The sequence below is a fragment of the Oncorhynchus masou genome, chromosome 19 (genome assembly GCF_036934945.1).
Source record: "Oncorhynchus masou masou isolate Uvic2021 chromosome 19, UVic_Omas_1.1, whole genome shotgun sequence".
Taxonomy (NCBI): Eukaryota; Metazoa; Chordata; class Actinopteri; order Salmoniformes; family Salmonidae; genus Oncorhynchus; species Oncorhynchus masou.
The window spans coordinates 11,346,851-11,364,154 of NC_088230.1; the positions used below are offsets into that span (position 1 = coordinate 11,346,851).

Genomic DNA, 17,304 nt, shown 5'->3' on the forward strand with positions numbered 1-17,304 from the left:
CCCATGACACCAATAAACCTTGGCTGGGCCTGGGATGCTAATTCTGTCTGCTGAAGGATGAGCCCTGGCGGGTGGCGGTGTGTGTGTCTGTATGAGTTTGCGAGTGTGCATGTGTGTGTGTGTATGTCCGCAAGCGTGTGAGTGTGTGTGCGTACCCGTGTGTGTGTGTGTATGTTGCTGTGTCCTTTTCATCCTCTTCCTTGATGTTTTTTTCCATGGAGTAAGCAGGGATTCTGCTCGCACAAGTGTCCTATCAGCAACTCTCACTTCCTCAAAACATTTCCTGTGGAAACGTGTGCAAGGCAGAGAAAATAAAATAGCTACACGACCATGTGACGGAAGTTCCCCCGGCCGGGAAGAGCAGCAGCAGCAGTAGAGAGAAACGATTCATTTTAATATCACAATATACTAGGTAGGAGACATACAGTAGACTAGAGTAGTACTACAAACAGGGAACACTAGTTAAAGGCAATTAAGTTGAGATAGGACTGAATAAACTACGGGACAAAAACAAATAACACACAGTACTAGAAGACCAGCGGTTTCAGAGTCAAACCAAAGTGGAATATAACTGAAAGCATTGGGCCTTAGTGCATCTAGCTAACTATTAGGGCTCTTTCACTAACATAATCAGTGTACAACTGGCTCACGAGTTTGGGAGCTGAGGCAAAAGAGACGAAAAGAGAAGGAAAGAGAAGGCCGGAGGGACTGAGAGGCAGACTAAACAAACTCCATGTGCGCAGCAGACATCTGCTGCACAGCTCCCTGGAGAAGGATGGGGGGGGGGGGCACGCTATCAGCCTCTTTCCCCTGCTTCGCTCCCCCTCTGCCTGTTAGACAGACCTCGAACACAAACACCCAAACCATAACACACACACACACTCCTTCATTCTATACCCCTAACCCCCATCCTAAACCTCCCCGGATCCTACAAAGCCAGCATCCCACACATTTTCCCACAACTGGCCAGGAACTGAGAGCAGATAGTGTAGAGTCCAAAATCCTGTCCAGTGTTTCAACACACTGTCTATGTAACGACTTGTGCTCGCTGGATGGCTCCTCGAGTGCCACAATAAGTCCTAGCGCAATAAAAGTGTTTTAAAACAACATTCAAGGACATGTTACTAATAAATAGCTAAAAGGCCTTGTCCAGCTTGTGTATGACAGAAAACCATACAGTGTTTGCCTCTCTATGCTAATAGAGAGAATGGATATCATATGGATGGATAGCCATCTCTGATCGAGCGAGAGCTCTCTGGAAAGGCTGCCCCGCTGTGCAGAGGAGGAAGTGGCTCAAATAAACATGTCCAGTACAGATTTCAACCTCACCCTTTTCCCCCTCAACAACTCTCTCGCTCAGCATCCCATTCAACTTTTCTCTAGTTGTTTCTCACAAGCTGTTTATCTCTCTCGTTCTACAACAAATCCAACCCAATTGGCACTCCAGGCAGGCTAAAGCAGACATAGTATTTGAACCCAGGTCTACAACCCTCTCTCCCCCTCTGCCTTCTGTTTTCCTTTACCCTCTGTCCCTTAGTAAACCCTATTGGTCTAGTGGCTGGAGAGCTCTGTGCAGTGTGGCTGTGTGTGACCAAGCCTCGAGTGTAAGACGGGCGGTCGATTAGGGCGACTGGTTGGGGGGGGGGGGGGGGGGACCCAATCATGTAGATAAAGTGAGGGCATGGAAAAGTGTCTCAGTGTGTTGCTGGCTGGCTGCACACAGTGGCTCTCCTATCAGAGGCAGTGGAGGAGCTGAGGGGCTTGGATCATTGCAGCCTCAGTCACACACAGTCAATGAAGGAGCCCTGCTGTTGACAAAGAGAGGATGTCTGTATGTCTGTCCGCTGAGCCCTGCTGTTGATTAAGAGAGTGTCTGTCTGTCTGTTGGGCCCTGCGCTTGACAAAGAAGCTGTCTGTCTGTTCATTGCTGACCTGGGTTCAAATACTATGTCTGCTTTAGCCTGCCTGGAGTGCCAACTGGGTTGGGTTTGCACTTTTGAGAATATTCTATTAGTTACATTGCACCAGACAAGCTCAGTCAAATACAGCTCAAGTATTTGAAATGATTTCAAATAGTATTTTGAACCCAGGTCTGCTGTCCTCTGGGCCCTGCTGTCTGTCTGTCAGTCAGTCAGTCTGCTGAGCCTGGCAAACAGAGGCCAACTGTCTGTCCGCTGGTCCCTGCTCTCCCACAGTGACTGGCCTGTGGCCCCCTCACTCCCATCTAACCCTAGAGGGAGCACGGGGTTAAACCACACCGGATGGCCCGGTTTAGCCTCTATTAAAGGCTATTTTTATTTACACACAAACACCCCGCACAGAGGCAGGTGTGCACACTCATACACACACGGAACACTTCACAGGAGCATTCACACAGCAACTAGTCCCTCCATACACAGAGTGACCGTATCATTACTTAGCTGTGTTAAGTAATGAGCTCACTTCTCACACAAAGATTCCCTTAGGTGGTTGATTCCTCTTTAGTCCCTACCCATATTTAGATGATTCATACGCTTCAGTATAATCTTGGTTACCCAGAAGTAAAATTCACGTGAAAGTTGTCACTTCCACAAGAGATTAGCTCAAACACTATGTTTACTTTTCATCATGAAGTTTATGTTATGACAAAATAAACGCTTGTCACGATGACCTCTCTCCCCCATTACACTAGGAACACCAACCCTCATCCAAAACTTTAAGCTTTACACTTGCTATTGTGAACAGCTAGCTCAGCCAGCTAAGAGTTTGGGGGATTTTCTATGCCTTGCCTTGGGCATCGCCTGTTTCAAATGCTGGCACCAAACTACTGTTGGCACTGGGCTGGCTATTGAGTTGAGTTTTCATCAAAATGAGGTCAGAAAGAGCTTCAGTTGGACAACTGCAGCTTCACAAGATTAAACACAGAGAGCTAGGACAGACCTCATAGGCATCCAATGTCCCTCAGAGACTGAACTCTTTTCATCTCTAATATTACAAATATCTACAGAAATAAATCTTTCCGACATGAAAAAAAAAAGTGTGTGTGTGTGTGTGGGGGGGGGGATTCCAATAATGAAATGCTACCCATTCAGCTTCTGGCACATAACACTGAAGACAAGCAAAGGATGATAGCAATAATCAGACATACAAATTCAATAATACATTCTCTCTGTACTGTTAGCTGGGCTAGAGCATGTACAGTGCCTTGCGAAAGTATTCGGCCCCCTTGAACTTTGCGACCTTTTGCCACATTTCAGGCTTCAAACATAAAGATATAAAACTGTATTTTTTTGTGAAGAATCAACAACAAGTGGGACACAATCATGAAGTGGAACGACATTTATTGGATATTTCAAACTTTTTTAACAAATCAAAAACTGAAAAATTGAGCGTGCAAAATTATTCAGCCCCCTTAAGTTAATACTTTGTAGCGCCACCTTTTGCTGCGATTACAGCTGTAAGTCGCTTGGGGTATGTCTATCAGTTTTGCACAGAGAGACTGAAATTTTTTCACATTCCTCCTTGCAAAACAGCTCCAGCTTAGTGAGGTTGGATGGAGAGCATTTGTGAACAGCAGTTTTTAGTTCTTTCCACAGATTCTCGATTGGATTCAGGTCTGGACTTTGACTTGGCCATTCTAACACCTGGATATGTTTATTTTTGAACCATTCCATTGTAGATTTTGCTTTATGTTTTGGATCATTGTCTTGTTGGAAGACAAATCTCCGTCCCAGTCTCAGGTCTTTTGCAGACTACATCAGGTTTTCTTCCAGAATGGTCCTGTATTTGGCTCCATCCATCTTCCCATCAATTTTAACCATCTTCCCTGTCCCTGCTGAAGAAAAGCAGGCCCAAACCATGATGCTGCCACCACCATGTTTGACAGTGGGGATGGTGTGTTCATGGTGATGAGCTGTGTTGCTTTTACGCCAAACATAACGTTTTGCATTGTTGCCAAAAAGTTCAATTTTGGTTTCATCTGACCAGAGCACCTTCTTCCACATGTTTGGTGTGTCTCCCAGGTGGCTTGTGGCAAACTTTAAACAACACTTTTTATGGATATCTTTAAGAAATGGCTTTCTTCTTGCCACTCTTCCATAAAGGCCAGATTTGTGCAATATGCGACTGATTGTTGTCCTATGGACAGTCTCCCACCTCAGCTGTAGATCTCTGCAGTTCATCCAGAGTGATCATGGGCCTCTTGGCTGCATCTCTGATCAGTCTTCTCCTTGTATGAGCTGAAAGTTTAGAGGGACGGCCAGGTCTTGGTAAATTTGCAGTGGTCTGATACTCCTTCCATTTCAATATTATCGCTGGCACAGTGCTCCTTGGGATGTTTAAAGCTTGGGATATCTTTTTGTATCCAAATCCGGCTTTAAACTTCTTCACAACAGTATCTCGGACCTGCCTGGTGTGTTCCTTGTTCTTCATGATGCTCTCTGCGCTTTTAACGGACCTCTGAGACTATCACATTTACATTTACATTTAAGTCATTTGGCAGACGCTCTTATCCAGAGCGACTTACAATCACAGTGCAGGTGCATTTATACGGAGACTTGATTACACACAGGTGGATTGTATTTATCATCATTAGTCATTTTGGTCAACATTGGATCATTCAAAGATCCTCACTGAACTTCTGGAGAGAGTTTGCTGCACTGAAAGTAAAGGGGCTGAATAATTTTGTACGCCCAATTTTTCAGTTTTTGATTTGTTAAAAAAGTTTGAAATATCCAATAAATGTCGTTCCACTTCATGATTGTGTCCCACTTGTTGTTGATTCTTCACAAAAAAATACAGTTTTATATCTTTATGTTTGAAGCCTGAAATGTGGCAAAAGGTCGCAAAGTTCAAGGGGGCCGAATACTTTCGCAAGGCACTGTATATAGGTCAGTCCAGCAACCAACCCATCTCTACCTAGTAGTTTCTCTACACACTCATCAGGCCTCCGCAGTACCAGAGGCTACCTAAAGCCCACTTCAGGCCCACCTGAGTCACAGTACTGATCCTAGACCAGGTAGAAACCAGACTCCCCCTTTCCCTCTCCTCAGACTAGACAAAGGGCCTTTTCAGACCTTCCATCACGCTCGCCACCCCAGCCAAATCCCAGGAGACCATCGATGGGAGAATCCCAAAGGCGACGGAGGCTGACATTTGACTGGAAACCCGAGACGCAGGGATCTCTGGTTGAAAACAGCATAGGTAAAAACCTGCTTGCCCAAGACAAAAGGGAGAGAAAAAAGGTGCGGGAGATAGAAAGGGAGGGATGACGGGGCTAGAGAAGAGTCAGACCCAGGGAAAGGAGATGTGAATCTGATTACATTAGCAGAGAGGGGTGAATCAGATACACCCTACTGTCGAACTCTCCCCGCCTCACCCCGCCATCCAAGGACATATGGAGAGAGAGAGAATGAGAGCAAAAATTGAAAGAGAGAAAGAGCGAAATGAGAAAGAGGCAGTCCTTCCTCGAGGGGGAATCACAGTATTTAATGAGAGAGTGTAGTTGGTGAAAGAGAGAGTACAGTTACAGGTCAATGCCATGTATCTATTAGATAACGTAAGAGAAAGAACCCGTATCCCTTTACTCAAAGGCTAGCTTCAGCATAATGTTGCCCCAACATTCACTGGTCCGACTACACCGCCGAGACACAGATACATATCCACACACAAGCTATACTAAGGGAGTGATGAAGAGGGGGGACATTATAACAATACAGGATACAGGTCATAGAATAGCTCTGTTACCAATGTGATGGTAAACAGTGAGATCAAACAAATCTCTGTGACCCATCAGAGACGCTCCATGTGTTTCAAAGAGTCACACGCAAGGCGACCGGCTACAAACATCCTCGGTGCATCACTACATTAGTATGTGTTGAATCCAATGTTTCATTGGATGGTTAGTATTGCAGTTACATTCAGATGTGATCAGTTAACATGGAGGCTATTTCGTTTGTGTTTGTTTACCTCCCCTGAATGACGCAGCGCCTCTCTCTCCTCGATCGCCCACATGCGTCGTGATCTGGTTGGTCAAGACCACCTAGGAGGGAGAAATTTAGAGAAGCATGAAGAGAATATCATGACGTTAATACCTTCCACAGAGTGCTGGTTTGCCATGCTAAATGTTCAAGGTTTTTAGGCAATATCTCAAAGCAATATACCTTAAGACTATGAACACAAAATATACCCAAATTATTTTTTGGAGTTCTGGTAAGTTATTTCTTAAAATGTGTTTTACTTGTCCTCAGATGACTGATGGTCAATAGTAGGTTGGAGGTCATCAACATTAAACGATATGGATGGTCAATATGTATCCAAACCCAACCAAGCAGGAGACAAAAGTATTCTGAATATAATCCGGTCCAAGTCTGACACAGCAGAATTTGGAGTAAATTCCCTCGAATAATCAGTGGTGGTGGCTCAAAGTAGCACTTGGTGAATCAAATTGGCCTTGATAAAATACCAACATGATAAAACTGTTGCCAATACAACAGACTCATAAAAAGGTAGGCCCAAGGCCTACCGTCACATGAGCTATAATTGTCCTTTAAGCATCCAACTTGACAGAGCTACACTGTGCATGTGAGCCAACCGTGGCTGACATGAGTCAAAGTCCATATGTCAACAATAAGGCTACAATAATAAACTCATGTTTGGGCAGGCAATGAGCTCCCCATGTGTTGTTCTAACTAGGAGAAATCCAGAGAAACAACACAGTTAAACTATGAAACCTTGGCTAGGCAACTTAATTTGATCCAGTTTGGTACAACAAGAAAATAAACTGAAGCACCAGGAACTGTGAATTACAATTAATGAACAATTGTGTAGGGGTCGATACATTCATAACGGAAAATATGTCTGACATTTCAAATACATTTTAAACCGCAAATACACTACAAGTATTACATGTCCTGAATTTCACAAAAGTTCTCCTGCAACAGGGTGATCAAATCAAGATCTTACACCTGTACATCCAGTAAACTCACACCAAATCAACAATTCCACACAACCTAGAAGCGGAATGGAAGCAAAGGGCTCCAATCTACCACAGTCATCCAGTCTCGCAAAATTTGGCACTGTGTCATACATCAAAACAAGAACTAGTACATTTAACAACCTGGTTGGTTTGGCCCTGGGTGCTAATAACAAAAGTCTTTACTTGTTTAATCATGATAGCCCTTATAAAATACTCAGTGGGCCACGTGCAAGGTAGGCTATCCTCAATGTGGTTTCTTGTCAGGGCACATTTCAGTTAATAATATGGAGGAGGTGAAGGCAAAACGCTCTGTCAAGTCCAGACAGACCTCACATGAACCACAAAATGCTTGTACGCCAAAACATGGGTGTGGAAAATAGCATATGACTTACACCGAAGCCTAATGATCACACAAAGGCACACATACAAAATAAAGAAAGACAAGTTAGTTGGCAAATAGGTCATGAATGAGCTTAGATGTTTAGTATAGCATAGGACAGGCTTAGAGGCCCTCAAATTAGACACACAGACCTCAAAGCCAGTTCCGCTGTGTTTATTACTATTTATTTTGTTCATTATTCGTCTCTAAATCGAGCAGATTTAGACCTATGACACCAGGTGGGTGCAATTTATTATCAGGTAGAACAGAAAACTAGCAGTTGTCCAACTCCAGACCTCGCCCGTGGGGTAAGATTTGGATACCCCTGGCGTAGAGCATAGTATATTATAAACTGGGTCGGTCGAGCCCTGAATGCTGATTGGCTGAAAGCTGTGGTATTGGCTGATAGACACGGGTATGAGAAAACATTTATATTTACTGTTCTAATTACATTGGTAAGCAGTTTATAATAGCAATAAAGTACCTCAGGGGTTTGTGGTATATGGCCAATATACCAGGGTTAAGGGCTATATCCTGGAACTCCGCATTGCGTCGTGCCCAAGAACAGCCCTTAGCTGTGGTATACTGGCCATATACAACACACCCCTCATGCCTTATTGCTAAAGCAGACACAGTTTTCAGTAACTGTCAGTATGATCTTGTTGCTATGTAACGTCAAGGTATGTTAACATGTACATACAGTCATTACATTCTGACGTGGCCACTGCATCCTTTGCAGACATATAAAAATAGCTACCAGTAAATACGCTGTCCATCACTACTATACACCGACAAGTGCCAGACTCTTAGAGCCCCTGGGCAACAGCTGTAAGAAACGCCACCTGTTCACCTCTGGCGGAGTCCAGAGTCCTGTGTTATTAGCGGGGAGATGGATGTAAGAACTCAGGACACACTACCAGGGGACTGAGAAGGAAAGCTTGAGTAACACCGGCCAGGGACTGAGGTGGTGACTTAAGATTTGTATCTAGTGGAAAGTTCAGGGGAAAGTTGGGTTGGTAGACTAGAAACTGATTTGAATCCCCGGTGCTAATAGCCTGGCTAGGCCAGCAGTTGTAGTAGGTACCGAGTAGGTGAGGTGATACATACATCTTCAGTGCTTTCCTGCCCTCTAGTGTTGAACTGTGTTACTGACAGGAATTTATTTTTTATTTATTTCACCTTTATTTAACCAGGTAGGCAAGTTGAGAACAAGTTCTCATCTACAATTGCGACCTGCCCAAGATAAAGCAAAGCAGTTCGACACATACAACGACACAGAGTTACACGGAGTAAAACAAACATACAGTCAATAATACAGTATAAACAAGTCTATATATACGATGTGAGCAAATGAGGTGAGATAAGGGAGGTAAAGGCAAAAAAGGCCATGGTGGCGAAGTAAATACAATATAGCAAGTAAAACACTGGAATGGTAGATTTGCAATGGGAAGAATGTGCAAAGTAGAAATAAAAATAATGGGGTGCAAAGGAGCAAAATAAATAAATAAATTAAATACAGTAGGGAAAGTGGTAGTTGTTTGGGCTAAATTATAGGTGGGCTATGTACAGGTGCAGTAATCTGTGAGCTGCTCTGACAGTTGGTGCTAAAAGCTAGTGAGGGAGATAAGTGTTTCCAGTTTCAGAGATTTTTGTAGTTCGTTCCAGTCATTGGCAGCAGAGAACTGGAAGGAGAGGCGGCCAAAGAAATAATTGGTTTTGGTGGTGACTAGAGAGATATACCTGCTGGAGCGTGTGCTACAGGTGGGAGATGCTATGGTGACCAGCGAGCTGAGATAAGGGGGGACTTTACCTAGCAGGGTCTTGTAGATGACATGGAGCCAGTGGGTTTGGCGACGAGTAGGAAGCGAGGGCCAGCCAACGAGGGCGTACAGGTCGCAATGGTGGATAGTATATGGGGCTTTGGTGACAAAACGGATTGCACTGTGATAGACTGCATCCAATTTGTTGAGTAGGGTATTGGAGGCTATTTTGTAAATGACATCGCCAAAGTCGAGGATTGGTAGGATGGTCAGTTTTACCAGGGTGTGTTTCGCAGCATGAGTGAAAGATGCTTTGTTGCGAAATAGGAAGCCAATTCTAGATTTAACTTCGGATTGGAGATGTTTGATATGGGTCTAGAAGGAGAGTTTACAGTCTAACCAGACGCCTAAGTATTTGTAGTTGTCCACGTATTCTAAGTCAGAGCCGTCCAGAGTAGTGATGTTGGACAGGCGGGCAGGTGCAGGTAGCGATCGGTTGAAGAGCATACATTTAGTTTTACTTGTATTTAAGAGCAATTGGAGGCCACGGAAGGAGAGTTGTATGGCATTGAAGCTTGCCTGGAGGGTTGTTAACACAGTGTCCAAAGAAGGGCCAGAAGTATACAGAATGGTGTCGTCTGCGTAGAGGTGGATCAGAGACTCACCAGCAGCAAGAGCGACCTCATTGATGTATACAGACAAGAGAGTCAGTCCAAGAATTGAACCCTGTGGCACCCCCATAGAGACTGCCAGAGGTCCGGACAGCAGACCCTCCGATTTGACACACTAAACTATTAGAGAAGTAGTTGGTGAACCAGGCGAGGCAATCATTTGAGAAACCAAGGCTGTCGAGTCTGCCGATGAGGATGTGGTGATTGACAGAGTCGAAAGCCTTGGCCAGATCAATGAATACGGCTGCACAGTACTGTTTCTTATCGATGGCGGTTAAGATATCATTTAGGACCTTGAGCGTGGCTGAGGTGCACCCATGACCAGCTCTGAAGCCAGATTGCATAGCAGAGAAGGTATGGTGAGATTCGAAATCGGTAATCTGTTTGTTGACTTGGCTTTCGAAGACCTTAGAAAGGCATGGTAGGATAGATATAGGTCTGTAGCAGTTTGGGTCAAGAGTGCCCCCCCCTTTGAAGAGGGGGATGACTGCAGCTGCTTTCCAATCTTTGGGTTGAATGAGGATGCACTGGGGTCAAATAGGGCACATTTATTATTCCTTGTGAGATATGGTATGGATTAGATATTTTATTCCATTTTAGATTTCAGGAAAACATGTCCTACAGCGTGCAATACACTATTGCCTTTCACCCTTTCCTTCCAAATCCCAGAGGACAGGTTCTTTTTGTCTTGGATTACTTTGTGATAACGCTGTCATCTAGTGGCTGAATGGCAGTTCTGCAATATATTAGGCAGTCAGAAGTGGTATTAAGGGACTAATGATGTGATTGGGGGGGGGGGGTTACTTTTTAAAAGGGTAATTATAATGCAAAACGAAGGAAAATAAAATTATGCTGATATCTAAAATATAACAACCCCCTCCAGAAATGGGCCCAATAACATATTGGCCCATATTATCAGTCAGGTGTGTTACTTAGCAATAATCATTATCACCTGATGTTGCCCATCTGATGCAGCATAGTGTCTATAAATTAATAAATAGGCTGAGGGTTTCCAATCTGAATTTACCCCATCAGTCTAATTAGCTAGATCACAAAATCCTAACAGTCTCTCTTGTTGCTAGTTAGCAACATATTGATGACTTGAATGCCTCCCCCCAACAAACAAAAAAAAACATTCCACTGGCACTCAGCCAAGGATCATGTACTGTGAACATAAATTTGGCCTACCTGTTACACCTGACCCTTGTTATATTTAGCACTGGTCTTCCCTATGCACTCAACCCAATGGCCAATGCTAATGCGGGTAAACCATGCCGCTGCTAAAAAACTATGGTTCTAAAATGGTGCATTTTAGACTTCTCATTTCTTGGATTTGAGAAGTGTAGCTTCGTAACACTTCAGAAATCGGTGATTCTCCTCTTTTAATAGTGGCCATCAAAACTGCTTTCAAAGTTGCTGTTTTTTAACGTGACTGCATTGAGAATTGTACAACGACTGGACATGCATATTTCTTCCCCTGTGCGGCAATTTGAATGTGCCTCGAGATTAATATTACTTTCTCACATAGAATGCGACAGGCTGAACAATTGAATAAGTAAACTATTATACTGTGGGGTTGTCTAATTTTGCCATTGCTTGCTCGTGTTTTTGGCTGTGGAAAATGAAATGTGGAGAACAATTACAATAACCAAAGCAGGTACCAGGTCTCAGCTCCACCTGGCTCTCATTTGGATCATAAGTGCCTTGTCTCAGATCCGGCCCAATTTAACCCCTGCACACACACTCACAGGGATGTGAAAGGCCTGAGCCAGGTATTTGAGGGTGGCAGCCTCCTGGCCCAGCAGGTTGCTGCGGTGACTGAGGTTCCCAGGAAGTGTTGTGTCATACTCCTTCCTCACCACTGAGGCCACCGAGTCAAGAATCACCAACCCAGCCTTGGAGGAGATGATGTCCTCCTCCAGCCTCTCCAGTCTGGAAGGAACCAAAACAAAACTTTATCAATACCAATATCAGTATTAGAAATAGTCCCTTTCACACAGTTCGCCATCACCCAAAATGCTTCATGAGTCCAAAACATGCTTGGAGGTAAGTGAGAGGAGACGATTGAATGACATATTTCAGAGAGACTGAAAGCAACATGGCAGCCTGTACCTGTCCAGGACATCCTGACATGTGAGCTCCTGAAAAAGGTGGACACGTCCAGCCATCTCCAACACACGCTCCTTCTCACAGAAGTAGTCTGGAAACCTGCTCTGAGCAATCTCCACTAACCTGGAAGTGGCAAGAACAAAACATTTTAGGCCACACAATGCATTTATAAGACACGGAAGATAAGATTATAGAAGACATTACATAATAGAAGATATGACAAGATAATGGATATGCAGGAGGGGAGAAGAGAAAAGGAGGGTGATGAAAGTCAGTCCCAATCACCTCTCTGCTGAGAAAGCCGCTTCTGTATCTATGTAGATAACTCCGCTGTCGAGGCCACCCATGTACTTTGGCAGAGTGGCCAGCACACTGAGCATCATACACACCTGGCTCTTCCCACAACCTGAGGGGCCAGTCACCTGAAAGTGGGAAAGGAAGTTTGTGATACATTTTTTCTCTCACCCTCCATCTCCTTCACCATTATAAACCTCATCACCATCTCTATACTCAGTAAGGAAGGTGTACAACCTCTGTGAGTGTCCCCCGTGGTAGCCCTCCCTGAAGCAGTCTGTCCAGGGCAGGTAGGGATGTGGAGAAACACAGGTCAGCCCTCTGCTTCCACACCTCCAACGCCTGAAGAACAATAACAATTTCATTAGACAGAACAGTGAAGTATGACAGTGACACTGGTGATGTTGTTGTTGACTTACCGTGGTCATTGAGGGGGCACAGGCCTTGCTGACTGACTGAAGTAGCATCAACACCTGTTGGTAACTCTGCCCCGCGAGGCGCATCACCTCTAGAGGTGTGAGGGTCAGCAGGTCCTGGTGACAAGGAGCATAGTAGTCACTGTTGCGAAAGGCATCTCGTTTCTACTCCATCTATTCTTTGATGTGAGAATATTAGATAATGGTAACAATTCACATGATATAAACTTGTAATCCACAACGCTAACAGCAACACCGAATGTAATAACCACGTCGAGAAATGAGACTCGACCTCTTTCTTACCTGACAACTTTCAATTTGGTGGCGCTTGAGTCGTTCGCATACTTCGAGTGACACACCCGTTCTTCTGAGCTTTTTACTTGCCATAGTTAACTAGTTAATACGTAGAACATATTATTTTTTACAAAATGACAAACTCAAAGACACTGGTTTCCCCTTTTGTCTGTGACAAACTTGTTATGTTAGTTAGCTAGCTAGCTAACTTCCGCAACAACGAGTGGCTAAAGTTCGCTCCGCAAGTGGCAAACGCTTGAATCTAATTGCTCTAGCAAGCAAATGATGGCTCAAATGTAAGAAATTCCACGTTTTGCAACATTATTTAATTTATTTCACAGCCCTGCTAGCTAGCTACATGAGTTATGTTGCCTTGACAGCAGTGTGGCATATAAAATACCCCCACTTCTGCTTCTTCTTCTTCAGTGGAGTTTAAAGAGGGTTTGCGTCCAATATGTTGCATTACCGCCCCACAACTGACCTATTGTATAAATCCATTACACTTGTACTTTAAAGTACTTTACACCACTGTTTGTGATACAAAATGTGAAAGGGGAAGTAGGAAAAATATATATATATATTTTATTACCCTACCAACTACCCTACACTCTTTAAAACCCACCATATTATTCCACTACTTTAACCCTATCTGATCCTACCGTAGAGCAACGACCTTAGAGGACAGGACACTACCACTCAACACACCCTGTGGAAACGTCTGATGTTGCTGCAGCTGCCACCACAACTAGTGATGCCAATTTAGCAATTTTGTTGCTAGATTTAGCAACTTTTCAGACTACCCTGGCAACTTTTCTTTTCAAACAGCACCTAGCAACAAATTTAGCTACTTTTTAACATTTATTTTGAACTTTTAGCAACTTTTGAAAAGTGACTCAAACTCAAAAATACACTTATTTTCCCTCTAAATGACACACACGATTTTCTCTGTCGCACACTCAGTCACAACACACGTGCCTTAAAAAATAAGTTTATATTCAAATACAGATCAACAATTTACATTCTTACATCATACAAAACAGAACGCAGGTATTAATGAGAAAATACTGGGAAAACAAACAAAAAGATGAATAAAACAAAAAAACAATTCTAATGTAATGATTTAGGAAAATGTCATTCTTGTTATTGTTTACTAGGGTTAATGTTTTAATAAAATTGTTAAATGCAATCAAAAAAATGTGTAATTTTGGTATAGAATTTTGGAATTTTTGTGTGTATTTGGCAATGTTACGTTCTCCAGTTTCTGTGTTGTCATTTGTGTATTTGCATGTGAGTATTTCAGGAAATCACTTCCTGAAATCCCTCAAGCAGCTGATGGTCGACTCCATGGCTAATTGGAGAGCTGATCCCGCCCCCTCGCCAAGACGCAGCTGTCTCCAATTACCCATTCCTTCTGAAGCTATATAAAAGCCAGTGTTCTGCTCAGAAGAGAGATCATTGCAGAAAGATTGATTGTGATATAGAGAATTAATTTGCTGAGCGCTGTGTTGGTTGTTTCTCAGAAAGTGATTTGGTATATACTATGTTAGTTGTTGCTGAGGGAGCGCATTGGTTATGTCTGGTATGTGTCAATAGGACGCACTGTTTTGATTATTGAAATTGTTTGTTATCCTGTTTAATTTGTTCCCAGGGGGGAAGGTACCTAGGGAGTGCTTAGGCAAGAGGCCCGTGGGCACACACATACCCGTAGTATATTCACTGTCTAGGGACACTAGGTAAGACCTGGGCGGACCACCCCCTCGTATTTTGGAAAACTGTCAAGCTTGCTCATCTCCTTTTCTCTAAGGTTCTTTAATTGCGTCAGCTCTTTGGTGTATTTAATGGCTACCACTCTGACTTTATATTTGAAAAATTCCCATCTACTGCCGTGACCCAAGTCTTTCCTTGCAAACACATCTTTAGCTAATGATTTGATGTTTTCAATGAGAGTAGCATCTTTAAGAAGTGTTTAATTTCCAATATCCTCGAGTGTACCTTTTAGATTTTTTTTTAGTAGCTTGTAAATTCAGGGAAATCAATTTGATCAGAAAAGGGAGCCAACTGATCTACATCTATAACAAATTGTAACAAAAAAGGGGAAATTAGGAATAAATCTATTCTAGATTTGTGACAGTTTTGTTGGTCCAGGTATGCCTGAAATAATGCCAGGCATCCTCAACACAGAGATCCTTGCATAAGGTAATGATATTGTTATGAGGGTTTTGACTCGTTCTAGGAGGAAAACGATCAGCAGATGCATCAGGTGTTTCATTAAAATCCCCTGAAATAATTCGAAAAGCCTCTTGAGTATTTGCTTACATCCTGCACTTTCCTGGTAAATTGGGTAAAAATGGTCTTATTAGGCGCAGGTGAGTTATGTCCGTATACATTATCAGGGGTGTCAAAGTCAAATGGACGGAGGGCCAAATAAAAAATTTAGCTACAAGCCGAGGGCCGGACTGGTGGGCTTCCTGGTGTATGATACAATGATAAGCTGTCAGCTCACCTGTCGCGTTTTCCTCTTGCATCTTTTCCCGTATCTTCACCACCAGTCCGCTCCTGTGTCCACACATCGCAGGTGCTCCGTCGGTTGTCAAACCCACGAGTTTTTCCCAAGGCAGCTCCATCTCATTTACACATCTTGACACCTCTTCATACAAATCATGCCCCGTAGTTGTGCCATGCATAGGACGTAAAGCCAAAAACTCCTCTGTCACGCTTAGGCTGGAGTCCACTCCGCGGATGAAAATTGACAACTGGGCAATGTCAGAAATGTCGGTGCTCTCATCCACAGCCAAGGAATATGCAATGAAATCTTTTCCCTTTTTCACAAGCTGCTCTTTTAGATTGATGGACAACTGGTCTACTCTCTCGGCAATGGTGTTTCTGCTCAGACTCACATTTAAAAAGAGTTGCCTTTTTTCTGGGCAAACTTCGTCACAAACTTTAATCATGCAGTTTTTGATGAAATCCCCCTCCGTAAATGGCCGGGCTGATTTAGCGATCTCTTCTGCCAAAATAAAACTGGCCTTGACAGCAGCCTGGCCTTGTGATTTGGCTTTTTTGAACAGAGCCTGTCGAGATTTGAGGCCTCGTTTTAATTCCTCTGCCTTTTGTAGCCTTTGTTCCATGTCCATATTCTTGTTTTTGTCCGCGTGTTTCGTTTCATAATGTCGTCTCAGATTATACTCTTTCAGTACCGCCACACTTTCTCCACACAGAAGACACACAGGTTTTCCAGCTACCTCCGTGAACATATACTCCGACTCCCACCTTGTTTGAAACCCCGGTTCTCAGTGTCCACCTTCCGTTTTGCCATTTTTGATGGGTATCTGAAAGTTAATTTTACTGTGATGCTGACGACTGCTGTGCCAATAAATATTGAAATGAAGCAGCCTACTGCTCGGTGCGTCACCGTTGCATTGTGGGAAATGTAGTATTGGTGCGTGTAAAAGATCTGCGGGCTGCCGGCTTGCTGCGGTCTGCGGGCCGGTTCTAATAATAAATCAAGATCATCCCAGGGGCCGTAAAAAACCTTCTCGCGGGCCGGATGTGGCCCGCGGGCCTTGACTCTGACATATGTGCATTAGATTATGAAAATGCCATTGTCAAGTTTAACAGTTACTATGTATGACCCATCTGCCGTCTTGTGAAGATGTAGATTCTAGAATGTCACCTTTAAACTTGTGAATAAGTGTCAAAACACCAGAAGAACGATTTGATCCATGACTGAAATAGGCCATCTCCCCATTGTGCTTTCCAAAATTTCAAATCACTTTCACCCGAATGAGTTTCCTGAAGACCAAAATCTGCTTTACTGCGTTTACAGTATAAAAATGAAACTTTCCTTTTTGTAGGATTCCTCAAACCCCTAGCATTCAGACTAACGATATTGGGTGAATTGAAAAGGAACTCCTGCATTAAAAAATAACACAGATAACAAGTATTAATGTGAACAATAAAACAAACTGAACCTTGAGAGGATTACTCAGATGGAAAACTACGCTCAGCTGAGGTAGCGGTGGTTAACAGAATAACATCTATTTAACAGAATAACAAATCTATTTACTTTTCTTTGGCAAGTGTTCATCAGTTGTAGTTCGAACAGTACATTTATTTGTGGCAGTACATTAACTGTACTCATGGTAGTACTCACAGTTCCAATTTTGTTAATGTCAACAGTACCCAGTATTCATTCTTCCTTCGATAAACGCGTGTGGGCCCTTGAACCCAAGGTGGCGTCGCTGTGAGTGTTTTCTCGCTCTTCAAAGCAACATTGAGGGTTAGGTGGTTAACAGTTAAATATTGACTCTTAATATTGAAAGAAACTAACTAACTTGTTTTATGCACATGGGATAAGTTTAGATTTAGTTTTTGTCAAGTTGAATGGGAAGAACACGACAAAAGACAAGAGTAGACGAAATATCCA

General features: G+C 43.3%; 1 protein-coding gene across 5 annotated transcripts in view; it reads right to left on the minus strand.

Annotated features, from left to right (window-relative positions):
- Positions 1-13,424, minus strand: part of rad51b (RAD51 paralog B) — a 51,745-nt gene extending 38,321 nt beyond the window's left edge. The window contains exons 1-7 of one of the 5 annotated variants that reach the window (XM_064924947.1): positions 12,888-13,359; positions 12,588-12,701; positions 12,406-12,510; positions 12,160-12,296; positions 11,878-11,997; positions 11,514-11,697; positions 5,947-6,019 (exon numbers count right to left, since the gene is read on the minus strand). In XM_064924947.1, the coding sequence (XP_064781019.1) occupies positions 5,947-6,019; positions 11,514-11,697; positions 11,878-11,997; positions 12,160-12,296; positions 12,406-12,510; positions 12,588-12,701; positions 12,888-12,971 (817 nt within the window). In that variant the 5' untranslated portion in view covers positions 12,972-13,359. Of the gene's footprint in view, positions 1-5,946; positions 6,020-11,513; positions 11,698-11,877; positions 11,998-12,159; positions 12,297-12,405; positions 12,511-12,587; positions 12,759-12,887 lie in introns of all 5 variants that reach the window. The other 4 variants (XM_064924945.1, XM_064924943.1, XM_064924944.1 and 1 more) reach the window with 4 other exon arrangements.
- Between the last annotated feature and the right edge of the window lie 3,880 nt (positions 13,425-17,304).